General features: G+C 46.3%; 1 protein-coding gene, 2 long non-coding RNA genes and 1 other non-coding gene across 5 annotated transcripts in view; 1 reads left to right on the top strand and 3 right to left on the bottom strand.

Moving 5' to 3' along the window:
• Positions 1 to 216: 216 nt before the first annotated feature.
• Positions 217 to 7,449, bottom strand: LOC103878246. Its single transcript, XR_004177908.1, has 2 exons — positions 7,097 to 7,449; positions 217 to 802 (listed from the first exon to the last, which is right to left on the bottom strand). It is a non-coding gene; the product is annotated as an uncharacterized LOC103878246 (long non-coding RNA).
• Positions 5,902 to 6,027, bottom strand: LOC116270165. Its single transcript, XR_004178091.1, has one exon. It is a non-coding gene; the product is annotated as a U4atac minor spliceosomal RNA (small nuclear RNA).
• Positions 7,450 to 11,318: 3,869 nt separating the features above from the next.
• LOC116270034 lies at positions 11,319 to 13,031 on the bottom strand. 2 transcript variants are annotated; one of them, XR_004177909.1, is made up of 2 exons: positions 12,415 to 13,031; positions 11,319 to 12,299 (listed from the first exon to the last, which is right to left on the bottom strand). It is a non-coding gene; the product is annotated as an uncharacterized LOC116270034 (long non-coding RNA). The 2 variants fall into 2 exon arrangements; XR_004177910.1 differs by having other exon boundaries at positions 12,543 to 13,031.
• A 142-nt stretch (positions 13,032 to 13,173) lies between these two features.
• B4GALT1 (beta-1,4-galactosyltransferase 1) overlaps positions 13,174 to 27,079 on the top strand; it is a 58,391-nt gene continuing 44,485 nt past the window's right edge. The window contains exon 1 of the mRNA XM_003911605.5: positions 13,174 to 13,813. Coding sequence (XP_003911654.2) covers positions 13,402 to 13,813 — 412 coding nt within the window. The 5' untranslated portion in view covers positions 13,174 to 13,401. The remainder of the gene's footprint in view (positions 13,814 to 27,079) is intronic.

Here is a 27,079-nt window from a genome sequence, read left to right as displayed (position 1 = left end):
TTCAAGACCAGGCTAGGCAACATAGTGAGACCCCATCTCTTTTTAAAAAAAGGTAGAATTGATAGGTAGCCTGGTGAGGAGTTGTCTTCAGCTTGGGAGAAGGTACATGGCTGATCTCTTTAAACAGCAGAAAGACCATCATGTGGAAAATGATTCAGTTTATTCTCTGGCTCTGAGGAACAGACTTGATATTACTGACGAAGTTATAGACATGAATTTTAGCTTAATGCAGATGTTCCTTTATTTACAATGGGCTTCATCCCAATAAACTCATCGTAAGTTGAAAATATTGTAAGTCGAAAATGCACTTAACATATCTAAGCTCCCAAAGATCACAGTTTAGCCTAGCCTTCCTTAAATATTCTCAGAACATTTACATTAACCTATAGTTGGGCAAAAGCATCTAACACAAAGCCTATTTTAAAAACAAAAGGTTGGCCTTCATATGTTGCTAGCCTGGCAAAAGATCAAAATTCAAAATTTGAAATACAGTTTCTACTGAATGCATATTGTTTTTGCACCACTGTAAAATCAAAAAGTCGTAAGTCTAATGGCAAGTCAGGGACTGTCTGTATAAGAAGGCTTAATAGTTGGGTCAGTGATAGCCACAAGGGAGCAGGCAGCCTCATGACATAGCGAGCTCCCTGTCACTGGTGGTGTGCACACAAAGCCAGGAGAACTCTCAGAGAGTGTATGGTGTGTGGAAATCCTCACTGGATGAAGTTAGGTTGATGTCCTTCCATATTCTCTCTAATGCTGAAATCTGATGAAGTCCATAGTGCAGGCTGGGAACAGCAGGAAACTGGAGGAAAAGAGACCAGAGATATTACAAATTGTGAATTGTTCTGGAGCACAATTCCCAACCACCATTCTAGCGCCAGAAAAAGAAAAAGTCATGGAGGGTTGCATTATTCCTAATTCTTTACCACTCCCTATATCCAGTCCCTTTGCCATGTAACTTTGAAATTTCTCCCACTAGAGGCAGAAGATGATAATGTTGGGTTGGCCAACTTGTTTTGGTTGATAGAATGTGGGTGGAAGTGACCACTCCAACCACAGGCCTTATGAAATATTGGGGCATTTTGCTCACCCATCTTGTGCCATGTGAAAAACATGCCCTTGGTGGGTATCACAGAAGACATAGAGACACATGGCATAGACTAACCTAGCCAACCTACAGAGCTACTACATCCTTAATCAGAGCTGTCCCAGCCAATCCATGGACACCTGAGAGAGAAATACATGCTTTATTATTGTACAGCACTTCAATTTGGTGGTTATTTGCTAAGCAGCATTATTATGGCAATAACTAATTAGCAATTAGTTATGGGATATTCCAACAATTTTAAGATACAGCAATTGAAGGCAGTTACCAGGCTTCTGTTGGCCTTTCTAGGATCTGAGAAAGCAGCCCTTGAGGCAAATAACCCATCCCAGCAGACTGTAGATATATCCTGTCTACAGTCTCGATATATATGTTGGGTATAGATGTTGCTGGAAATGGATGACCAAAGTCACTGAGCAGGGCCTGGACCCAGTGCTATGGCACCTTTGTACAGGCTGGGATAAAGCGGTGAGAGGAGGAAGCAGACCCACTTCGGGTCATGAGAACAAGTATAGTTGAGCACTCATATAGATGGTAATACTATCCTGACAGGCAGTTTATTTGTGTTGTGATGGATTAAAAACAGCCACAAATTCTTTCCTACATCTCTTATCAATATGTGGAGTCTATTTCCTCTCCCCTTGAACCTAGGTTGGTGCTGTGACTTATGCAGACCAATAGAATGTAGCTATGTATCACTGTATAACTTCTGAGGCTTGGCCTGAAGAGATCTTCTGGGCCAGGCACAATGGCTCATGCCCGCAATCCCAGCACGTTGGGAGGCCGAGATGGGTAGAAAACTTGACCCCAGGAGTTTGAGACCAGCCTGGGCAACATGGCAAAACCCCATATCTACTAAAAATACAAAAATTAGCTGGGCAGGGTGGTGCACACCTGTAGTAGCAACTAGTCAGGAGGCTGAGTTAGGAGGATCACCTGAGCCCAAGAGGTGGAGGTTGCAGTGAGCCAAGATCACACACCACTGCACTCCAGCCTGGGCAACAGAGCGAGACCCTGTCTCAAAACAACAACAACAACAACAAAGTATTCTGTTCTCTCCTATGCATTCAGAATGCTCCTTCTGAGAACCCAGCTGCAAAGCTGTGAAGAGACCCAACCAACTCTGTGGGGGCCCACCTAGAGGAGGAGAAGTGAGACACCTGGCTAACAGTTCCAGCTGAGCTTCCAGTTGGCAACTAGCACCAACTTTCAGCCATGTGGGTGAGGTCATTTGTACCTCCAGACTTTCTACCACCCCAGCCAACACTCTGTGAAGCAGAAAACCATTGGGTTAATGGGTAACACACATAATTGTAAGAAATAATAAATTGTTGTTTTAAGAGATTCATTTTGAGTAGTTTTTTTGTTGCTTTGTTTTGCATAGCAATAAATCAGGCATTGGCAAACTTTCCATAAAAGATCACATAGTCAATATTTTAGGTTTTGCAGGCCAGATGATCTCTGTTGCTACTAAACTTTGCCATCACAGTATGAAAACTACCATAGAAAATACACAAACAAAAGAACATGGCTGAGTTCTAATGCATTTTCACTTATCAAAACAGATGGTGGGCTAGGTTTGGCCATGCAAACTAGTTTCCCAACCCCTGCAATAGATAATTAACACAAATTAACACCCAGAAGTGGGGAGCTTCCATAACAAAAAACTAAAACATATAACATTGACTTTGGAATCAGGAAGCTTCAGAGTCCTGAAGTGTAGGAAGGAGGATGACAGCACAGTGAGGAAGTTGTTGGGAGGTTATTCAGGACCTAAGTGACATAGCGGTAACGTAGTAACGCGGATAAAATAATTGAACTTGCCGCCTTGGTATGGAGATTTCTAGGCAAAATGTTCAAAATGCCAACTTATCCCCTTTAGCTGCCTGTGAAAAAGTACAGGAAGAAGAAACTATTTTGTTTCAAGCAAAATTTTGAGAAACTATAGAGGGTCCAGGGCATTATCTACAGCCAGAAAAAAAATGCTCAAAGTAAATTAAAACCTAGAGGGAATATTAATTCCAAGATCTTCCCTGTAAAATGGGGACTTAAGGTCAAGGATGTGGCTGTAAGACTTTTGTTGTTGTTTCTCAAATGTTATATTAGTTATTTTTTGCACTCTATTAGTATATTATTGGCATATACTAATATATGGGTAGCAATTTAAAAAGAAATTTAGATTCAGGGGTACAGGTTCAGGTTTGTTATATGAGTATATTGCATGATGCTGAGGTTTGGGCTTCTATTGATCCTATCACCCAGTAGGTAGTACCCAATAGGTAGTTTTTCAACTGTTGTCCCCCCACCTCTGTTGGAGTCCCCAGAGTCTATTGTTCCCACCTTTGTGTCGTGTGTACTCAATGTTTAGCTCCCACTTATTGGTGAGAACATGTGGTATTTGGTTTTCTGTTCCTGCATTAATTTGCTTAGGATAATGGCCTCCAGCTGCATCCATATTGCAGCAAAGGACATAATTTTGTTCTTTTTTATGGTTGTAAGACTGTTGAGATCTCAGAAAGACTTAAAACAGTGCCTCCTAAACCTCTCATGTAGACTAAAGTGCTTCTAAGAGTCTTAAAGGTTTGGTCCACAGCACTGTAATTCACAGCCTAAAGGAGGGAAGGGCTTATCTCGAGATTTGGGGGTATGGTTTGATTAAAAATAAAATTCATGGAAAGTCCAGTTTTTTCCCCTACAAGAATTGTACCAGTGTAAGCAGTAGTGGCTTGAGCTAAAACAGACAATAGTTCAACATGAAAAGAGCACACTGGGTACCCAGTGAAGCATCTTGAACAAGTTAACGACTGTGAACAAAGCCTATTTCTTTTGGAAAAGGAGGAATGACTCAAAGGATGGAGCCAAGAGCTCCATCCAAGGGTAGAGATAAGAGCCACAGAGAATCACATTCCCTGCCCCTGGAGCAGGTGGAGTTGGTGACAAGTGCATGGTTAGTTCTCAGATTTGCTAATGACTGCTATGTGCCTCTTATTAATCTCCTATTCTAAATGGGAGTGTCTATTGTGGTTTTCTTGTCCTTGTATTTCCATTATATGTTAGATGTGTGGGGAAAAAGTCACTTAAGGAGAAGTTGCAAGTTTAGTACAAATAATTTTTTTAGACTACAGTCATATACAGCTTAATCATGGGGATTTTTTTCTGAGAAATATGTCGTTAGTCAATTTTGTTATTGTGCAAACATCATAGAGTGAGCCTAAATCTAGATAGTACAGCCCACTATACATCTAGGTTATATGGTACGGCCTATTGCTCCTAGGCTACAAACCTGCACAGCATGTTACTGTTACTGCCTACACTGTAGGCAACTGTAACACAATGGTAACTGTGTAACTAAACATATCTAAACCTAGAAAAGGTACAGTAATAATACAGTGTAAAATATAAAAAATAGTATACCTGTACAGGGCAGCTTTATTATCATCTTATGGACCCATCATCCTATATGCTGTCCACTGTTGACTGAAGCGTTATGTGGTACATGATGGTACTTGAGAGTAAATTTCTGATATGATGCCCTATTACTCCAAAACCCTTTTGTGTATATTTCCAGTGTAACCACAATATAATCATCAACACAGAAAGTTAACATGGCTACATTATTATCATTTTATCCTTAGTCCCCATCCCAGTTTCACTGGTCATCCCAATAATATTCTTTTTTTAACTTAATTTTTATTTTTTAGTGACAGGGTCTTACTGTCATCCAGGCTGGAGTACAGTGGCTTGATCATAGCTTACTATAACTTCAAACTCCTGGGCTCAAATGATCTCCCTGCCTCAGCCTTCCGAATAGCTAGGACTACAGGTATGCACCACCATGTCTAGATAATTTTTTAAAATTTTCGTAGAGACAGGGGTCTTGCTATGTTACCCAGGCTAGTTTCAAACTTCTGGCCTCAAGCGATCTTCCTGCCTTGGCCTCCCAAAGAGCTGGGATTATAGGCATGAGGCATGAACCACACTAGGACTTTAATTATATACATGAGAAATTTACTCTCAAATACCATCATGTGCCACATAACAACATTTCAGTCAACAATGGACAGCATATAGGATGATGGGTCCATAAGATTATAATTTTTTTTTTTTTTTTGGACAGAGTCTTGCTCTGTCGTCCAGGCTGGAGTGCAGTGGCATGATATTGGCTCACTGCAACCTCCACCTCCCAGGTTCAAGTGATTCTCCTGCCTCAGCTTCCCAAGTAGCTGGGATTACAGGTGCACACCACCATACCCAGCTAATTTTTGTATTTTTACTAGAGATGGGGTTTCACCACATTGGTCAGACTGGTCTTGAACTCCTAGCCTCAAGTGGTCCACCTGTCTGGGCCTCCCAAAGTGTTGGGATCACAGGCATGAGCCACTGCTCCTGGCCCCCAATAATATACATATATATATATATATATATTTTTTTTTTTTTTTTGAGACGGAGTCACATTCTTGTTACCCAGGCTGGAGGGCAGTGGCACAATCTCGGCTCACTGCAACCTCCACCTCCCAGGTTCAAGTGATTATCCTGCCTCAGCCTCCTGAGTAGCTAGGATTACAGGCATATGCCACCACGCCTGGCTAATTTTTGTATTTTTAGTAGAGACGGTGTTTCGCCATGTTGGCCAGGCTGGTCTTGAACCCCTAACCTCAGGTGATCTGCCTGCCTCGGCCTCCCAAAGTGCTAGGATTACAGATGTGAGCCACCATGCCCAGAGAATATTCTTTATAATAGAAGGATCCACTTTAGAATCACATGTTGCATTTAGTTTTTTTCCTTCAGTTTTTCATTTTTCCAAAAATTGCACCAAGCTAAAGCAAAGCTCTAGTTGATGCAGGTGTGTTGTGTAGACATTGGCAGTACTGCCCTCACTACACGCTCTTTGGACAGTAGTGTAACCCCAAGAAAAGGATAGTTAGTTGTTATTTCTCTTTATTTTCCTTCAATTGTAATGAGAACATTTTCTCAATCTTTGACTATCTTGACATTCTGGAAGACCTCAGGATGGTTGTTTTCTAGAATGTCTCACAATTTGGATTTCTCTAATGTTTCCCATTAAAATTATTAGTATTTCTTAAGGCAGTATTTGCAATTAGGTAAATATATTGTTACTCATCAAATTCCACTTATTTATATCACTATGGACTCATGGTTTACTTTGTTCAACTGGTAATAAATTGTATCTATCAATATTTATTTTCATGATCAAATTTTTCTATATTTGGCCAATGGGAGCCCCTTCAAACTGATTTCTGTGCCTTTTTGACATAATCTTATCATTCTTTGAGTTCTTCCTCACTTTCTGACACAAGACTTTCCAAGTTCATCTTGTAATATTCCTAGCCAATCCCTGGAATCAGCAATCAGCCTTTTCTCCAAGAATACCTAAGTCCTTTTATTGGAGAATGGTGTTTAGAAACCAAGACTTGGCTGCTAGATGTGCTCATGGCCTTGGAAAATTTCTGCTCCCAGACAATACACACACACGCATACACACACACACACACACACCATTCTTATTTCATCATTTTTCACTATATCGAAAATCATGAATTCACACCAATTTCTCAACTTTAAATAATGTATCAAAGGATTCAGTTTAGTTTTTTCCCTGTCTATATTTGTAACTCCTCTGACTGTCAGAAACTTGGGTAACTCTCATCTATATATAGTTACTTTTTTTTTTTTTTTTGAGACGGAGTCTCATTCTGTAGACTAGGCTGGAGTACGATGGCACAATCTCAGCTCACTGCAACCTCTGCCTCCCAGGTTCAAGTGATTCTTCTGCCTCAGCCTCCCAAGCAGCTGTGGATTACAGGTATGTGCCACCCAGCCCAGCTACTTTTTGTATTTTTGGTAGAGATGGAGTTTCACCACGTTGGCCAGGCTGGTTTCTAACTCCTGACCTCAGGTGATCTGTCCGCCTTGGACTCCCAAAGTGCTGGGTTTACAGGTGTGAGCCACCATGCCCGGCCATATACTTACTTTTTAATCAGTGTTCCTGTGTTCAACACTCTCTTCATCACGTCTTGGCTTCAACACCCCGTACTCAGTTGCCCTTCACAGGAGACTTCCTACCATGCTCAGGTCCTGAGGACCTTTTTACTCTCCTAAGCTTTGACCCTCTTTGCTGGGCTGTTATCCTCCCCGCCACTCCCTTACCCCTCCCTATCCTGGTTGGGCTTTGACACCCTGTCTATGCTGTTTGGACTCTTATGTTGCTCAACCCTACCTAGTGACTTTTTAACTAAATTTCTCAGGAAAAGGGAGAGAGAAAAAAAAAAGGAATAAGGTAATTTGTCTTTATAATCCACGGGTCCCTCTTTTATCTTTTTTTTTTTTTTTTTTTTAAGACAGAGTCTCGCTCTGTCGCCCAGGTTGGAGTGCAGTGGCATGATCTCGGCTCACTGCAAGCTCTGCCTCCGGGGGTTTACGCCATTCTCCTGCCTCAGCCTCCCGAGTAGCTGGGACTACAGGCGCCCGCCACCATGCCTGGCTAATTTTTTGTATTTTTAGTAGAGACGGGGTTTCACCGTGTTAGCCAGAATGGTCTCGATCTCCTGACCTCATGATCCGCCTGCCTCGGCCTCCCAAAGTGCTGGGATTACAGGCGTGAGCCACCGCGCCCGGCCTTATCTTTATTTTTTAGAGATGTTACCCAGGCTGGTCTCAAACTCTTGGGCTCAAGTGGTCCTCCCACCTCATCCTCCCAAAGTGCTGGGATTACAGGCGTGAGCCACTGCACCCGGCTATCCATACCTCCCGTCCCTGAACCTGAGGAATATACCTGTGAAACTGTGTCCCAAAGAGTTAAAGAAACCAATGACTAACAAATTCCTGAGTTTGCAGGATGGCAGATAAGAAAAGAATCAATGTGCTGAAATGCCAAAACTCCCTCTGCTTGAGATAAAAGAACTGGCTGAAATTAGTTGGAACCAATAGGGCAACTGGGCTCTTGCACAGAAAGAGCTTTCTGGTGTCACAAATTTCCACCACATGTTACATTCTAAATCCCCCTGAATTGCACATGTGACTCATGAAGAGGCATGAAGAAATAATTGTGCATGCCTGAGGACGTTCCAGACCTCCCCTTTCCTTCCACCAGTTACTTATTAATCTCAGAATCCACCCCCAAAAATTTTTCTGATAAAAACACTACCTTAAAGCCAGCCCAGGGAAACTTGAGACAGCCCAGGGAGACCTAAAGTCACCACAGGGAGATTTCAGCTGGACTCTTCTATCTCCCTGTTGGCCTACCTGCAGTATAAAGCTTTTCTTTTCTTAAAAACCTGGTGTCACAGTATTGGTTTCTAGAACAGTGGGCAGTGAGTGCTTTTGCTCTTTGGTCAGTAACACCTGGATCTGATTTAGATAATACTTTGGACCTGAAGTCTTAATTAGTCGAACCTTTGGGGGATCTTAGGAAGACACTAATGTATTTTACCTGTGGGAAGAATCTACATAATTTGTGGCCATTGGGCAAACTACTGTGGATTAAAGGTGCCTGACAATTCTTTGCCCCTCCTCCCATCAAGAGATGGAGTTGGTCAGGTGAAATGGCTCATGCTGGTAATCTCAGCACTTTGGGAGGCCAAAGCAGGAGGACTGCGTGAGCTCAGGAGTTCGAGACTAGCCTGAGCAATATCGCAACACCACATCTCTACTAAAAATTTAAAAATTAGCTTGACATGGAGGCGCATCCCTGTAGTCCCAGCTACTCGGGAGGCTGAGGCAGGAGAATCACTTGAGCCCAGGAGTTTGAGGTTACAGTGAGCTACGATCACACCACTGTACTACAGGCTGGTTGACAAAGGAAGATCTAATCCAAAAAAAAAGAAAAAACAAGAGGCAGAGACAGTTTTACTCCCCTTGAATCTGGACTGCCCTATAAACTTGTTTTAAGCAAAAGAATGCCCTAGAAGTGATGCTACGGCTGGGCTTTAAGGGATCCGCATCTTCTGTGTTTTTGACGTGCTCCTTTTTGGAATGCTTCCTCTAGTTTGTGAGGAAACCCACGCAGCCACATGGAGAGTCCTTTGTGGAGAGGTCCAAGTGGAGAATGAAAGCCCCATGACCCAACCCATTCTGAGCTTCCAGCCCCCAGCCAGCACCAACTACCATGCACATGAGTGAAGCCATTTTGGAACTTCCAACTGTACCAGTGCCTCAGCTGACACCATGTGAACCAAAGCTGCCCAGTCAACTGCAAAACTGCAAGAAAGTGTTGTTTTAAAACACTAAGTTTTGGGGTAGGTGTTACACTGCAATAGATGACTGAAATAACTGTCTACTATGTGCCAGGCACTATTTGATGCCCTTCTGATCCATGAGGGTAAAAACAGAAATGTAACCTGACAGGTGCAGAAGAGGGCGCCAGGGGAGGGCAGAGGAAGGCCAGCTGCAGGGAGAGGCAGGGAGCTGGTGATTCTGGGCAGATGAGCACATGGATGGGCCAACAGCCAAGCCCCCTTGCCAGCTTTTGGCCAATCAGCACTGCAACTTCCTCCTCCATTTGTCTCACTGGATGGGATTAATTTTTCACCTGACGAAGTCGAGTGGAAAAGAGCTGGAGACAGTGGGGAGGAAGGTTGTCTGGGTCTGTCTCACCAGCACCAGTTCATGTCTGGACTGCTAGATAATGTTGTCCCAAAGGTTTCTGGGCCATCTGTATTATTTGTAATTTACTAATTCTAGTTGCCTGTGGATCAGGGGCTGCTGAGACTAGTGCTCAGGCCTCAGTGGACTCTGCAAGTTCCTGAGGGATAGGCAATCAGCAAGTGTTGTTCCTTTTCCTCGATTTCTGGCCACAGAGTGTCCTGGGACAGGTCTGTGATTCCTAATACCCCCTGCAGTCCTATCTCCTGGCCATCATCTATACCAGTGGAAGACATCCCCATTTCCCCTTCCACTTAATTTTCAGTTGTGGAACTAATCTGACCCACCCTCACTCATGGGCCAGGCTGACTTTACCCCTAAACACAGGGTGCTGGGGTCAGCTTCACCTTTACCAACTCCTTAGAGAACTCCACTTTATGTTCTGAACTAAGTTAGCAATATTTTTTCCCTTTTCCCCTTCCCACATCAAGATGATCATGGTATTTAAAAAGTATTTTAACAAATATCAGCCAGGTGCGGTGGCTCACAACTGTAATCCCAGCACTTTGGGAGGCTGAGGCGGGTGGATCACGAGGTCAGGAGATCGAGACCATCCTGGCTAACACGGTGAAACCCCATCTTTACTAAAAATAAAAAAAAATTAGCCGGGCATGGTGGCAGGCGCCTGTAGTCCCAGCTACTTGGGAGGTTGAGGCAGGAGAATGGCTTGAACCTGGGAGGCGGAGCTTACAGTAAGCTGAGATCACACCACTGCACTCCAGCCTGGGCGACAGAGTGAGACTCTGCCTCAAAAAACAAACAAACAAAGAAAAAAACCCAAAAGAATATCGATTGAGCGCCAAGTACGTGCCAGGCTCAGTTTTAGGGGCTGAAGATACAGTAGTGAACAAGAGAGAAATTTCCCGTTCTCATGAAGCTAATCTTCTAATGAGGGAGGCAAGACAACAGAAAAGAAATGCATAATGTTGGGTAGTTGATACCCACTCTGAAAAAAATCAAGCAGGTTAAGGCTGGGCACGGTGGCTCATACCTGTAATCCCAGCACTTTGGGAGGCCGAGGCGGGCAGATCACCTGAGGTTCGAGACCAGCCTGGCCAACGATGAAACCCCGTCTCTACTAAAAATACAAAAGATTAGCCCAGCATGATGGCAGGTGCCTGTAATCCCAGCTACTCGGGAGGCTGAGGCAGGAGAATTGCTTGAATCCGGGAGGCGGAGGTTTCAGTGAGCCAAGATTGCACCATTGCACTCCAGCCTGAGGGACAAGAGCAAGACTTCATCTCAAAACAAACAAACAAAAAAACAAAACAAGCAGGTTAAGCAGATTCAGGCAGGAGGCCATTCTGCATAAGGTAGTCTGAGAAGGTCTCTGTCATAAGGTGACATTTAAGAGACCTGAATTGAATGAAATATTGGGGACAAGTGTTTCAGGCAAAGTGAACAGCAAGTACAAAGGCCTTGAGGCAGGAAGAAATATGGCAAGTTCAAGGAATAGCTCTCAGGCTAGTGTGGCTAAGGCAGGTCCAGCATGGTAGTGATAGATGTGGGTGGGGAGGGAGATAGGAACCAGATTGAACAGGGCTTCTACGGATTTGGTTCTGAACAAATGGCATGATCTGATTTATGCTTACAAAGATTTCCTGGATGCTCTGTGGAAAACAGACTAGGGAGGAGGAATGGAGGAGGTGGAAACAGGGTGACCAATTAGTATCTGCTATATAATCCAGGGCAAGATGATGGTGGCTTGATCGAGGATGGTTACATCAGAGTTGGTGAATTTTGATGTTTTGAAGGTAGCACAGACAAGGCTGGCTGAGGGCTTGCAAATGGCATTTGAGAGTAAGAGAAGCACATCAAGGACACCTTTTAGATTCTGGGGAACTGAATGAACAAGAGTATCACTCTCCGAAGGAGGTAAGAATGGGAGTGGAGCGTAAGGAGTGTAAGGAGTAGGTTGCTGGGGGCAAGATGTATTGTGTTTGAGATGCCAGTAAAATAAGCAGTTGAATTTGGAGGTCAGGGAAGAGATTTGGGCTGGAGACAGATCAGTGATCAGCATATGGATATTATAAATCACTCAGAGGGAGTGTAGACACAAAAGAACATCATGGACTACGGCCAGGGCCTTCAACAACTTGGGAAGAAGTCCAGAGAGGAGACAGAAATGGCCAGTGAAGTGAGGAAGATCAGAAGGATCTGGTGTCCAGGAAGTCAAGTGAGGAAAGTTGATTCTGTATGATCACAACCAAAGTGTCAACTCATATGCCTTCATTTTCTCATCTGTGAAATGGACACCGTAACACCACCTACTTCATGGCGCGTAGTACTAGCACATAGTAAACTCTCAAAATAAGGTAGCTACTATTATTCCCTGCTGGTTGGCTGCCAGAGCCCACAGCTTCCCTATCCACATTACTGACAGCACCTCCATGAGTCTTTCTCCGGGGTGAGGAGTCTCTGCTCACTCAGGGTCTGAGGCCTCTGGGTCAAATCGAGGTCAAGTGGCTTCAGTGCTTAAGTCTCTGACCCACACAGCCTTCATCCCTTATTTGCAAATCAACAAAGGGTAAACCTGTGGAAAAATGCGGGTTTTGGAGCCACAATTCTGCCTCTTGCCAGCTGTGGGCTCTTAGGCAAGTTTCTTAATCTTCCGGGGCCCCACTCTATGACATGGGGAGAACTCCTACTTCATGGGACCGTGTGTAGCCCAGTGTAGACTGTAACGCCGGCTGCTCTCCTGCACGCTGGCCTGGGAGTTAGAGGCTTCTTGCTGCTCTCCTCCTCAAAGTATACAGGACTCCCACCACACACACACCTGAAACCAAGCTGGTCTGGTCTGCGAACCCCTTATCGCCCAGATTCCCTGATGGGGAGGCACAGAAATGGCAACCTGTCCACTTTCTTTGCCGCAGGCCCCTCGTTAAGCAACGGGGTCCAGCCGGGCTGAGTTAGGGAGGGGGTTTCGAACGTGCCACCTCTCGCCCGACGTCGAAGCCCGTTTCCTGGGTAACCTTTTTCTGCCTCTCTTCCTTGCCCACCAAGGCCCACTGGCCGGAACGCCGCCGCGGCCCCAACCACCCCAGACAACCAACCACCCGCCTGCTGTCCTCTCCGTTCTCTCCGCCGCCGCGCTGCAGGCCCAGGCTCGCACCCGAGTCCCTTCACACCCCAGGAAGTGGCGCGGCCTGTTGAGGGCAGCGTGGAGGAGGAAGAGAAGGCGCGGCTCAACGCGACCGAAGCTCCGCCGCAAAGGCTCAAGAGGAAGAGGGCGGTGCGCGGCCAAACGTCGGAGCTCGAGTCAGACTCCGGGTACCCCGCGAGGCCGCCCCGCCCGCTGCCCACCCTCCCGAGGCCCCGCCCAGCGGGCCCGTCCCGCCACGGGCTGCCCCGCCTTCCCGCCCTCGTCCCGAAAACCCCGCGCCCGGCCCCGCCCCCGCCTCCGCCGGGGCCCCGCCCCTCCCCGCCCGCGCCTCGGGCGCCCTCTCGCAGCTCCCAGGTCGGGCCGGCCGGAGGAGTCTCAGCTCTCAGCCGCTCGCCCCCTGGCGCCGCGCTTGCCCGCCCTCCCTCCGGGCCCTCCCCCGGTCGCCGCTGTGGGGCAGCGCCTGGCTGGCGGCCCGCGGGCGGGTCGCCTCCCCTCCTGTAGCCCACACCCTTCTTAAAGCGGCGGCGGGAAGATGAGGTTTCGGGAGCCGCTCCTGGGCGGCAGCGCCGCGATGCCTGGCGCGTCGCTGCAGCGGGCCTGCCGCCTGCTCGTGGCCGTCTGCGCTCTGCACCTTGGCGTCACCCTAGTTTACTACCTGGCTGGCCGCGACCTGAGCCGCCTGCCCCAGCTGGTCGGAGTCTCCACATCGCTGCAGGGCGGCTCGAACGGTGCCGCCGCCATCGGGCAGCCCTCCGGGGAACTCGGGACCAGAGGGGCCCGGCCGCCGCCTCCTCTAGGCGCCTCCTCCCAGCCGCGCCCGGCTGGCGACTCCAGCCCAGTCGCGGCTTCTGGCCCCGGCCCCGCGAGCAACTTGACCTCGGTCCCAGTGCCCCAGACCACCTCGCTGCCGCTGCCCGCCTGCCCTGAGGAGTCCCCGCTGCTCGGTAAGGACTCGGGTCGGCGCCAGTCTGAGGATTGAGACTCCCCCGGATTTCCCCGACAGGATCCCCCAGACATTCCCTCAGGCTGGCTCTTTGGCTCTTCTACGGGAGCCAGCCTCCCTGTTCTGGATTAGAGTTTTAAATCCCAGAGGCTCGGGACTGGATGGGAGAGAAGGGTTGGGAAGTGGGTCCCTGGGGAATCATGTAGGCGGCTTGGGGCCGGGACCGCCCAGGGAAGTCCCGAGGCCCCTCTAGCCCCAGAACCAGAGAAGGCCTTGGAGACTTCCCTGCTCTGGCCCGAGGCTCAGGAAGTTTCGGAGTTTGGATCTGCTTAGGGCTTGGAGCAGCCTTGCACTAAAAACTCTGGTAGGGACCTCGAGTAATCCACTCGGGGACTGACGTGAGGCTCCCGGTGGGGAAGGAGACTGACCTCTCGGTTCACGTGTCTTGCCATAGAGCCACTCTCCTGAGAGTGGGGTTTTCTCCTGATCGTTTGTGCCAAGTGACTTCTCTGTGAACCTCAGGTTTCTCTTCTGGGATAATAAGTGGTCACCCTTTCAAGGGGTTGTTTTGGAAGATTATGTGAACAATGTAAATAAGGGCTTAATTAATGAGGGTAAGCCCTCAGTGAATTGTCACTGTGTGTTCATTTCTTCCTCTGTGTGGATCGTCACCGAGAGCCCTTCCCTCTAGCCTCCTCCCGGTATGGGTACCCAAAACCTAGGTGAGCAGGAATCTCTCCCAAGGGCAGAGAGCTTGTGTGCTCCAGGGGCTAGAGGGCTAAAATATAACCAGTCAACACCACCTTGCCCATTTCTGGTACTTCCGGCAGCAGGCTGAGTCTCAATTATTTTGCCCAGATGATCTGAACTCTGACCTCTAGCCTCTGTTTCAGCTTAGGCAGATAGCTTGAGTAGGTGGGTTTGCATTCGTCATAGCAGGAGGCTGCGCCTAGTCGGGACTTCTCTTTGACCTGTAACCTACAGGCCCACAGGCCCAAGGCAACCACCGGTTGCTTCCAGGGTTACCACACAGGTCCTCTCTCATTTCTAATGCCAGGTTTTAGAGAATTGTTGTGAGTGAGGGGCCCTGGCAGGCAGGATGACATCTTGTCGACAGGAGTTTTCTGTCACTTTCCCACAGAGCCCTGGCTACTACATACTCTTGCTCAATTTTGCCAATAATTGCGTCAATGAGTTCATGTCAAGTTTGGGAAGGACATCTTGGAATCGGTCAGACATGAACTGTGGTAATGATGGGGGCCTATTTTTTTAAGCAGATAATTAAATTCCTTTGCATTTGATGATGATTCTGGGAAGCAGACTAGTCCCATAAAATGAAATGGACTCTGCCTTGCTGCTAAGTGTCTGACTTGAGGCATGCTATCGAGTTTCTCAAAATCTCTTCCTCATGTGTAAAATGTGATTGTCAATGATTACCTTACAGGGTTATTTTTAAGACTAAATGAGATTGTGTACATTAAATGCAGGCACTCAGGCCGGGCACGGTGGCTGACGCCTGTAATCCTAGCACTTTGGGAGGCTGAGGGGAGTGGATCACTTGAGGTTAGGAGTTCAAGACCAGCCTGGCCAATATGGTGAAACACCATCTCTACAAAAAGACAAAAAAGTTAGCTGGGGGTAGTGGCGCACGCCTGTAGTCCCAGCTACTCAGGAGGCCGAGGCAGGAGAATTGCTTGAACCTGGGCGGCAGAGGTTGCAGTGAGTCAAGATGATGCCAGTACACTCCAGCCTGGGTGACAAAGCAAGACTCTGTCTCAAAAAAAAAAAAAGTACGGGCACTCAATACACCGCATAATAATAATATAGTAATAATACTTGCTTAGGACCTTTATAAAGTTCCATTTTTTCAGACTTCCACGGAAATGGCTCTGAAGGGCAGAGTGATGTGGGAGAGAGACTGAGTCTCCAGGCCAGAAAAAGGCCAGGTTTTTTGCTTTTGTTTTTGGTTGTTGCCTGGATATTGCACAGAAAGAAAAAATAATTAACAAATTAAAGAAAAGTACTGCAGAGTTGATTAGATTGGTATTTGAGTATCACATCTTCCTCTCAGAAGCGTAAGAGACAAGGTGGTGACCATAGCTCTGCTTAGTTTTGTTTTGTAATGGTGTTGCTAGTGATCGGCTTGTCACCAGTTACTGGTGTTTCTAAATGGACTATATTTGCCTAGTTGAAAGGACCTCCTGAGAGAGAACATTTTGGAGGTCGAGGAGAGAGTGCCTTCTCTAGTTTGGCTGCTTTCGTGTGACATGCAAGGGACCATGACGTTTAGGCTGCTGCTGAGGCAGCCCCAGAAATGGGGGTCGAGAGGTCTTCTCTTCATTTTAATAGGGCCTGTAGGTTTGGATGGTTAGGTACAGTTCTCAGAGTGGAGGTTCCTGGCTATGAGGCCTTGAGAAAGCAGAAAGTCTCCTTGGGAGTGTGTTGGTGGGGGGAGTTGAGCCCATCTGTTCATGGGCAGGTGTTAGCCAAAGCCCTTGCGGGTGGTTTTGAGGTTGGTGGGAGAAAGCATCCGTGGGGTTTAGAGTTGTGGCCTTTTCACTACTTGCAGTTCCTTTCCCCGACTTGGCTTTACTTTCTGGTGTCCAGGGGTCTGGGCCAGATGCTGAGATTCCTTTCGGCTGACAGGTGTGGGTTATGGGCAGGCCCTACCCTGGAGGACATAAGGCACCAGATTGGACGGCTGATAGGTTGCCGTTGGAGCTGTCAAGGCCTTGGAATAGTCTTCAGATAGACTTGGGTTAGTGTGACCTGGGGCAGGCTGCAGGTTTGGAGCCATAGTATCCCCTGCCCTCACACTGGGCACCCTGCTGTGGGCTAATGTGAGGCTTGTAGGAGGGAGTGATGCAGTGGGAAGGTGGGCCTTTCCTGAGGATTCTGCAGCTTTCTCCAGGGAATTCTCCCATGCAGTTTAGGCCTGCAGATGCTATGCTGTCCTTCTTTCCTAACACTGTCTCAGGTCCTCAGGGGGGCCATGCAGCATCTACTTATAACCCTGCAGCAAGGCCCTCTTTTCTGGCCACCTGGGTGTTTGCCTGCTGAAATGGGAGGAACAGTGGCCTTGGGTTTCTTCCCCCGTCATGGTTATCTCTACTCAGATTGGGCAGCAGCTCAATGGGACTTGACCAGCTGTGGCATGGCCAGTCCGGAGATGAGTTGGGTGATGCGGGAGGTGGGCAGTACCTGAGGCTGAACTAGTGAGAGAGGCATGGCTGGCCTGGAGGCTCAGCTGGGGCCTGGGATGGATGGTGCAGTCCCCTCAGCGGGCAGGGGAGTGAGTGTTAGACTGCTTAAGCCTCAGAGGCCGCTCTTGCCCACCTATGCTTTGAGGAGATCCTCTTCATTTGTTCAAAAGGGAAGACTCTGATCTAGAGATGGGCACTTGGACCAGCAAACAGCAGCTACAGGTAGCCAGGGCACCTGAGGAGCACTTGCCCATGAGCCAGTTTCCCTGGCTTTTATGGGGGCTGTCGCTGAGCCTCTGCCAGGGTTTGTGCCCTAGCTGGTCTTTGCTGGGCTCTAAGGTGTTTCTCTACCAGCACATTTCCACCTTCCTCATACGCACACATGTGGACACAAGCAGGCTGCCCAGGACAGAGTGCACTTTGAGACTTGGGAAAGGACTCTTTCTCGCCCCTTTGGGGATGAGCCTTGGAACCTCATCACCTTCCGGCTTAGGGTGGAGCTTCTTCCTGGGGATTGAAGCTTTAGGCTCAGATAACTAGTCTTGTAAGCCAGTTTTGTCCTGTTGTGTTTTTTGTGGAAAATAACGTATTGACATACACACAGACATTCCTTGTCTAACAGTCTGAGATTGAGAAATACCCTCCATGACTATCTGGTTTGCTTTCATGGTGAAACTTGGTCGCTTTCTTAGACACAGCCTATGGCAATAAAAGTGATCCCTGGCTGCTGTAATTCATTCCAGACTTCGAGCAAATGCAAGGAGCCTCCTCCACCTGCAGTGGAGCCTCTGATGGCCCAAGTGGAAACTCCTTGGGGAATGGGGAACAAGAGCCAAATGTGGGATTGGTCTCAAACTGCAGCTTCTTAGAACTGTAGCATCCCATGGTGGGATTCTCTAGTGCTCTTCCTGGAGGTTACTATTCAGTAGTTGGCTAGTGCACAGGTTCAGAGGTGACCTGATATGCCCTAGAGTTTCAGAGGAAGATCCCTGCAAGGTGTGTCTCTGGGTCCCTCTGAAGGTCTTGTATGGTGGTTTTGTATAGATGTTCATGATGGCTAAGGCGGGTCTGATAACTTCATTCCTTCAGTTCCAGCAATGTTCCTGTATTATGCTGGGCACTAGAGCTACAAAGAAGAAAACAAAATGCCTCCTCTTCAGGAACTCTTAATTTAGGCAGGGGAGGCATAATTAAACAGTGCTGACGTCATCTAAGGGAACCAAAGTGTGTGTTTATCCCTTTCCCTATCACTCCCCTCCCTCCTTCATTTCTTCCTTTCTTCTTTCAGAAACTCCAAGTTCATATCAAAATTCTCCAGCCCTGGTTTTATTTGGTTTTGTGAAAATTTTCCTCTAATTTCTGAAGCTATGCATTAGCTCTGCTGGGTAATCTTTAACTTGCTGCTTTATAATGATTATAATGAGATATCACTGGGTATTATGGTCTTTGGGTAGCAGCAGGGTAGGGATTTCGAGGCTGAGACTAAGTTAATTTATGGGTTGGGAATGATGGGGCAGTTAATGGCAAGGCAGTCTGAGCCTTCCACAGATTCCACCCTAGGGACCATCCAGACTTAGGGAACAAGGCCGGCAGGCTCATCCCCTTTGCACTCAGCTGGGCTATGTGTGTGTGTTTGTGAAAGAGGTTATTCAATAGTTATACCTGCTGATTTCCCCGCTCTCTGTTTACCCAGTGCCTCCTGTACCTTGTTTCTTACTCTTTGTTCTCTGCTCTTACTGTGAAGAAGCAGAGACTGGAATTCTGCTTGAACCCACATCTACCTGGAAATTCCAGTTTTTCTTATCCAGTGGAGCAGCAATCCAGTTGTCTTAGGACAAATGGTCTGCCCTTGAAGCTTAAATCCTTTGAGGGCCTGGCACGGTGACAATTTTACAATTGGCTTTGGTATAGACTGGTATGGTCCCTGGGCAGTGAGGTCACTGTAAGGCCAACCAGCCAGAGCCTGGCTCCTAGGGGAATTAACAAGGCATGGGATTAGACTCACAGGGTCCACTCCTGTCCCTAAACTTGGTGAGGGTTCCTGGGAGCCAGACTGTGACTGAGACTGTAGAGACCTGAGACCTGAGTTGTGGGGGCCTCTGTGTTGATCTGGGCCATTGCAGGGTGAGGTGAGGCGGTCACTAGCTCGAGGAGTGATCTCAGGACATTGTTCTGTAAGTCAGAGACCTCCAGGTTGGACAGTGGGGCTTGGGGATAGGGGACAGGGTTCAGTGGGGAGCTGATTCTGGGTGAATGTGGCCTAAAGGGATTTGTCCTTAGAAGACGGAGGGGTGAGTCACACACTCAGTGTTTCAGGTTCCACTTTGTAGCTCGACCTCAGCCCGCCCCTTCCCTACACAAATGAAGGCTAGGGGCTATATAATTGGCTGTTGCTGAATTCTTTGGCAGTGATTTTAAAGTCTGGTCTGGGTGTGTTATGTAGCTGCTTCTCTATCCACTGCCCCCACCTGCTGCTTCTCCAGAGCCCTTCACAAAGCCCAGGGGGAGAGAGAGAGAGAACAACTTGCCTCGCAGGGATGTTGGGGATAGGGGTATGGGTCTTTGCCTTTTGAGTGGGGATAATCTCTTCCTTCATTTTAAAAGTAAAAAGTAATGCAGGCTCATTGAAAATAATTTGAAAAGTTGAAAGAGACATAAAAGCACACCCAAATTCCTATCACCCAAAAGAAACATACTGGCATATTTTCTACCAGTCTTTTTCATGTTTAAGAATATAGCTAATATCTTTTTTTTTTTTTTTCTTTTTGAGACAGGGTTTTTGCTCTGTCACCCAGGCTGGAGTGCAGTGATCACAGCTCACTGCAGCCTCGACCTCTTGGGCTAAGCGATTCTCCCACTTCAGTCTCCCTAGTTGCTGGGACCACAGGTGCATACTACCATGTCTGACTAATTTTTGTATTTTTTTGTAGAGATGGGGTTTTGCCATGTTGCCTAGGCTGGTCTCAAACTCCTGAGCTCAAGTGATTCACCTGCCTTGGCCTCCCAAAGCACTGGGATTATAGGTGTCAGTCACCACATCCAGTGTTATAGCTGTTTTCTTTATAGATGGACAGATAGATTGAAATAGATTCATGTAGATAACCTGGTGTTCAGCATTTTTCACTTAAGATTCTGTCACAGACTTGACCTATACCTTTAAAAATCACAAAGGCAGTATCATATTCTGTTACCTGAATATGGTATAACTTAAAAAAAAATCATTCAACTGTTGCTGAACACACACATATATAGTTTTTGCTTTTTCTTAGTGATGTAGTGATGATGCTTGTGCAGAAAGCTTTATGTACTTTTTGGATTGTTTCTGTAGGAGAGCTTTCTAAAAAAGGAAAAAAAGTGTTGAAGTTTTTTGAGAAGGGCTAGGTTTTCAAGCCAGTCTTACAAAAGGATAGACTCACTGGAAATTCCAGATTTGCTTAGTGCTGGCAGATGAGTATCGCTTATTGCTGAATGATGTGTCTAGAATTCTGATTAAAAAAGAAACTAGGTCCAGGAAGTGCCTGGGGGCAGGGGCAAAGGGCCAGGCTGCAGGATAGGCTCTTAGGATCTGGCTTAGCAGAAATCTGCTGTGAACAGAATCGGTGGGGGTGATACTTTCTCAGTAACTTCTCTATTTGTTTCCTTAGCAGCCAAGTCCCTCTGCTGGACTTCTGTGACGACTATGGCTCTGGGGCTGTGGTGGTGGGTGAACAACAGCTAGCTAAGCCAGCGCTATTGACATCATTGAGATGTGACGCACAGGAAGGTGGGAGCAAGCTTGCAAATCAGATTCTGAAACATACAGCACACAGCTCTCCCACCTCCAGGTGGTCCTGAGATCTAGGGAGGGACCATAGTGAGAAACTTCAGGTTTCTAGGAATTCTCTTAGGGAGAAGCTCTCTTAGGGAGAGGCAGAGCGTGAGTGTCAGTTGGGGCTGGTTCAGGTGGGTTAGATCAATAAAGCCCCAGGCCAATGTGCCAGGCTATTCCCAAGGAGTATACTTTGAAGTTACTCCCTTTAGAATGTCCTCACTGGAGCTAAATTCTCTCTGAGGAGCAGTTTTGCCTGCCGGGCTCATTTGGCACAGAGCCTGGAGTAGAAGGGCGAGGTTGCACTGAGGGAAGGGGCAGGATTATGTCAGCAGTGTGACGGATATGGTATGAGGTCAGGCTCCTTCCTGCCCCACCACGGGGTCCTAGAGGTCATGGGGAGGGTCTCTGGCAGGAGATTCAATCATTGCTTGGCCCCATGACAGGGTATATTCTAAAAATGCCTTAAGTTTTTTTCTTTCAAAGTTTCTTCCTGTTTTGCATAATGGCCTTTGCCTTTGACATCCTGAAACCGCAGAGCTGTCGTTGGTGTTGCAGGACACTGCCAGTTTGAAAAAAATCAACTACAACAACAACAAAAAAAAAAAACAGGGAAAGGATGTGGAGTTAAGGCTGTGTCTTAGGGAAGCTGGTATTTGTGTTATGGGAGTGTGGGGACGTGGCATTGAGGTGTTGGGTAGCGCCTGACATTTAGAGGAGTACTCTGGGCAGAGTCTCTGCCTGCCCAAGAATAGCTAGAATTGAGTCTTCACACTAAAGTCAGGAGAGACCCCCCAGGAAGAGAAAGAATAGGGACTCATTTCCTCATTCAGCAAACTTTTATTGGTAACTACACTATATGAAGTGCGAGAGATAGACATGAACAAGAGAGGCCCCCACTCTTGGGCAGTCCCTTAGTAGTAGTAGACAGACTCTGGCAATATGGTGTGGTCAGAGGGAGCAACCCTGGGTGCTTTGAGGGTACTGAGGAGGTACAGGGAGCCAAATGGGTGGTCTGGGCCAGGGCCAGAGTCAGAATGAAGGACTTCTCTTCCAGACACTGATTTTAGCATCTCTGTCTCTCAGTATGTTTGAACAGTCTCCCTTATTGGAAGGGCAGGGGTCTACTGCTAAAAGAAACCTGCAGTTTCCTCTCATTGCTGTCATATGGGAAGAACACTATAGCTGAAATTCCAAAAGTTGCATACCGTTACCCAGCAGGGCAGGAGAGGAAAGGAAGTGGAGGCAGAGTGAGCTGAAGATGATGAAAGAAAGAGAAGGTGCAGTTGCGACTGTTCTGGACAGAGGAAGTCTGAGGGTAGCTGGACTGAGGGATCAAAGGGAGGCAGTTGAAAGGGAAGAGAGCTGCAGAGAGGAATTTCGTGGTCTGCAGAGGGTAGGAGCAAGCCTTGAAGGCCGCTGGAGTGAGGATTCCGAGCTCTGGTCTTCATTCTTTTTCTAATTCATGACATCATTTTAGGCAAATCCTAACTCCTTTGGTCTCTGTTGTCTTTCTGAAATTTGAGTGGGCTGGGCCTGCTGGTCTTTAGCTTCTGTCTTTCTCTACCTCCTAGATTCCAGTTTGGCGAGTGAGGGGAAAACCTGGTTATATCTGCAACATGAAAGGCCTCTGAAATTCCTTTTGAAGCTCACTACCCATGAGGCTTCTGCTAAGGATTTCATGTCTGTCTAAGCAGACATAAAAATTTTAGCAGGTGGATGACCCATAGAAATGGCACAAGGAATGTTTCTTTCTATCATGCTATGGTATTTAAGAAAGTTGTTATCCTCTCTGTGCCTCGGTGTTCTCACTTGTAAAATGGCAATAACAGTATCCACCTCATAGGTAGTAGCCACGAAAGGGCTTAAAACAGTGCCTAACACAGAATAAGTTGTGAATATATGTTATTTATTATTGGTAGTATAATACTTATTTGTGAAGATTTTGGCTTTTGCTTTATAGGACCTTTTTTTTTTTTTTTTTTTTTTAGTTGAAAATACAATGTTACCATGTTAAATGTTAAAAAAAAATTCTACTTACCATTGTAACAGAACATGCTCCCATTCCTGTAACAGAACTTACTATTACTTTTCAAATGCATACATATTCCAGTGCATATATTCCAATGCAGTTGTAGAGTGAAACTGTTTGCATGCAGCCATTTTTATCCAACATTATCTTATAAAATGTTATGTTCTTAATTATCCTAATTATCTTTTGTTGCTGTCTAGTATCCTTATAGATATTCCATTAGTATACACTATTCCAGGTTTCACTATTGTAGATAATCTAGAGATGAACATTTTTGTAGTGCGTAGCTCTTTGCTTCAGTTGAATTACTTTCCTGGGATAAATTCCTGGAGAAGAATTTCTAGGCCAGAGGATATGGTCATCTTAACAATACTGATTCACATTGCCGCATTGCTTTCCAAGAGGTTTGGAATCATTCACAGGTTCTAAATTGGAAATTCCTGGCTTTTGAAGTATGTGGATTCTAAGGGCGAGTTGGATCTAGCTGGAGCCTCACACTGACACTTCCAGCCTGTGTGTGTGTGTGTGTGTGTGTGTGTAGTTCCCTATGCTGGATACCATGTGGCCTTTCTGGACATTAGAGTTTTCCTGTAAGTGATTGCCTCAGGGCAGTTCCTGTTGAATTCACTCTGTGTCCACAAAAGAAGCCTTACTGTGGCTCTTTCAACACCCCACCTGAAAGTAAGAACATTCTTTCCTTCTTCCTTGATATGTGGCACTAAACCTATAGCATGGGGCAGGCAGGCTCTGGCTTTAAAAACCTGACTTAAAAATAATGGTGTTGATCAAAAAGTTTGTGGATCAGTTTTTGGAAACACTGCATGTAGCCGTCCATAGAAACTGTTATATTCTGTTGGGCTAGCCTGGGCGCCTGATCATGTAACTCATGTGGATGAACTTCTATGTGATAGCCCTGGTGTATGGGATCAAGAAGCAGGGCCCTAATGAAGAAAGGCTTTTAAATTATGTTGGATAAAAATAAGTTGTTACAATAGCCCAAAGTCTGCAAATATGAATTGCCAGTTCTGTCCTTGTGGTCATCTCCAATGTACTTGCCTCTTTTGTAGACTCTTGTAGATTCAGAAGCCCACTGAATTGCATAAATGATGGAATGATTTTAGAGTTAGTGATTTCAGTGACTAAAAGTTTACAGATCCTGACCGGGCACAGTGGCTCACACCTGTCCTCCCAACATTTTGGGAGGCCAAGGCAGGTGGATCACCTGAGGCAAGGAGTTCAAGACCAGCCTGGCCAATATGGTGAAACCTCGTCTCTACTAAAAATACAAAAATTAGCCAGGTGTGGTGGCACACACCTGTAATCCCAGCTACTCGGGATTGAGGTGGAAGAATGGCTTGAAGCCGGGAGGTGGAGGTTGCAGTGAGCCGAGATCAGGCCACTGCACTCTAGCCTGGTGACATAGTGAGACTCTGTTTCCCCCCCCCCCCCCCCCCCAGCCCCCGCCCCGGCTGCCCCCTCAAAAAAAGAAGTTTACAGATCCAGCAGATGGGGCATATTCAACTTGTGACAGGCACCCCCTTCACCTTATAGCTATGTCATACGTCTTCTCCTTTGACTGCATTCTGCAGCAGTCAGTTGTGACTTAATATGGCACTCTGGGCCCACTGAATTAGGTCAGAGCTGCTAGTAGTATATTGTTCCTAGAGACCTATAGGGCAAGATTTTCTTACTACTTAAAATGAGGGAGATAATTTCTTACCTCAAGGAGTTGGTAAGAGGAGTGAATGAGATTAGTTATGTGGTAATATCAGTACTCTGAATGTCTTTTGATCAGTGCTAACTCATCCTGTTGGGCACAAAAGGCATGCAGTCAGCACCCTTAGGCCACATAGTAAAATTCGTCCAAATGCACATTTTTCATCTGCCTTGGGGCAGAGTCAAGAGAAAGAAGAAGAAGAGGCGTGAGGCTGTGACCACAACTTAGGGACAGTATAGCCCAAAACAAGTACCCCAGGCCACAAGGAGAAGGCGGCTATCTTGTTGAATCCACAGCACTGGAAACTTGCAGTGTGTGTTTCCCTGTGTCAGTTACGCTGGGATTTTATGGCTGCTCACATTCTTCCCTTCAGGTGGACGTTGTTCATCAGTATCCTGGGCAAGAGGCCATCATAAACTATAGACAGCTGAATGATTAGGAAAAGGAGCTGAAGAGGGAGCATTAGATGTTTGATTGAGTCTTAGGTGAGAAAATATGTCATTAAAACAAAATGATGGATGTAGGCGGGCTCAGTCTTGTGTGCCTGGTGTGTTGGTAGAAAAACTAAAGCACAAGCCTGTAGATAACCTACTTTATTCTCCCTCCGGGCTGGTGTTGGAATCCAGGATGCCAGACCCTAAAGTCTAGCTCTCTTTCCAACCTATTGAATAATCCGAGAGAAAACATGTCTTCTCTCTGGGCCTCAGTTTGCCCATGTATAAAATGAGATGAAGGATTGACTTGGATGCTCTCCGGAGTCTCTTCCTGCCTGGAGTTCTGACGTAGCCATGTACTCCTGCTCAGCATCGCTAAATGGCTTTGTGGTAGGACCATTGAGTGCCTCCATTAGGGTCAGCTATGTAATGCTGGGGTGGCTGTCAGTGGGCCCTAAGAGCCAGGATTTGTCTTACTGGAGAAATCCACACCACCTAAACTTAAGACCCAGGGGTGTCCAATCTTTTGGCTTCCCTAGGCCACATTGGAAGAAGAATTGTCTTGAGCCACATGTGAAATACACTAATGATAGCCAATGAGCTTAAAAAAAATTCTCAGTATTTTAAGAGAGTTCACGAGTTTGTGTTGAGCTGCATTCAAAGCCATCCTGGCCGCATATGGCCCATGGGCCATGGGTTGGACACGCGTGCTTTAGACCTTCCAACAATTCTAGTCTCTAAACAGGAAATCAGAAGTCAAGATGAATAGATAAGTTGGTCAGTGTGAAAAAGTAATCAGCGGGAGTCACTGTAGATGCAGGGTTCTAGGCTCCATCAACAACCAGCTACATCACCCTACAAAAGATAGTGCTTGTTCAGCACTTATTACTTGCCAACCATGGGAAAAATACTTCAGATGCATTGTTTTCATGAACTCTCACAGCAGCTCTTTTTCTTCCTAAATGCCCCGTTAGAACCTCTAGTACAGTGTTAAGTAGATACGCTGAGAGACAACATACTTGTCTTCTTAGGGGGAAAATATCCAGTCTTTGACTATTAAGAATGATGTTAGCAGTGGTTTTTTCCTAGGTGCCCTTTATCGGGTTGAGGAAGTTCCTTTCTATTCCTGGTTTGGCTGAGTATTTTTATCATGAAAAGATAATGGGTTTTGTCAAATACTTTTCTGTGTCTTTTGAGATGATCGTGTGTTTTGTGTCATTTATTCTTTTGATATGGTATATTATACATTGATTTTTCAGATATTAATCTTGCATACCTGGGATAAATCCCACTTGGTCATGGTGTGTAATTCTTCTTATTTGTTGCTGAATTGAGTTTGCTAGTATTTCGTTGATTTCTATTCATAACAGATAGTGGTCTGTGGTGCCTGCCTGCCTGCCTGCCTGCCTTCCTGCCTGCCTGCCTGCCTTCCTTCCTTCCTTCCTTCTCCTTCCTTCCCTCCCTCCCTCCCTCTCTTTTTCTTCTCCTCCCCTACCCTTCCCTCCCCTTCCCTTTCTTCTCTCATAGTTGTTTACCACTGTCAGAAAAGGTCTGTTAGTTTTCTTTCCTTGTGAGATCTTTGTCTGGTTTTGGTATCAGGGTAATACTGCCTCAAAAAATGAGGAGGGAAGTGTTCCTTCCTCTTTTGTATTTTGAGAGAGTTTGTGGTGGGTTTTTATTAATTCTTCTTTAAATATCTGGTAGAGTTCACCAGTAAAGCCATCTGGGCCTGCTCTTTTCTTTATGGGAAACTTTTTGATTCCTAATTCAGTTTCTTCTTATAGGTCTATTAAGACCTTCTATTTTTTCTTAAGTCAGTTTTGATAGTTTGTGTCTTCCAAGGAGTTTGTCTGCTTCATCTAAGTCATCTAATTTGTTGGCACACATGTCATAGTGATTCCATATGATCCTTTTTATTTCTGTTAAAGTTGGCGTAGGGATAGTCCCCTTTTCATTACTGATTATTTTCTTTTTTCTTAGATCTAGTAAAGCTTACGTCATTTTCTCGATCTTTTTTTTTTTTTGGGGCCAGTCTGAAACCATCTTACGCTTTTAGGTGCAGTGAAGTAGCGA

Source organism: Papio anubis, chromosome 13, assembly GCF_008728515.1.
Source record: "Papio anubis isolate 15944 chromosome 13, Panubis1.0, whole genome shotgun sequence".
NCBI classification, from domain to species: domain Eukaryota; kingdom Metazoa; phylum Chordata; class Mammalia; order Primates; family Cercopithecidae; genus Papio; species Papio anubis.
The sequence above is the reverse complement of the archived record's forward strand: the minus strand, read 5'-3'. Positions and strand labels throughout refer to the sequence as shown.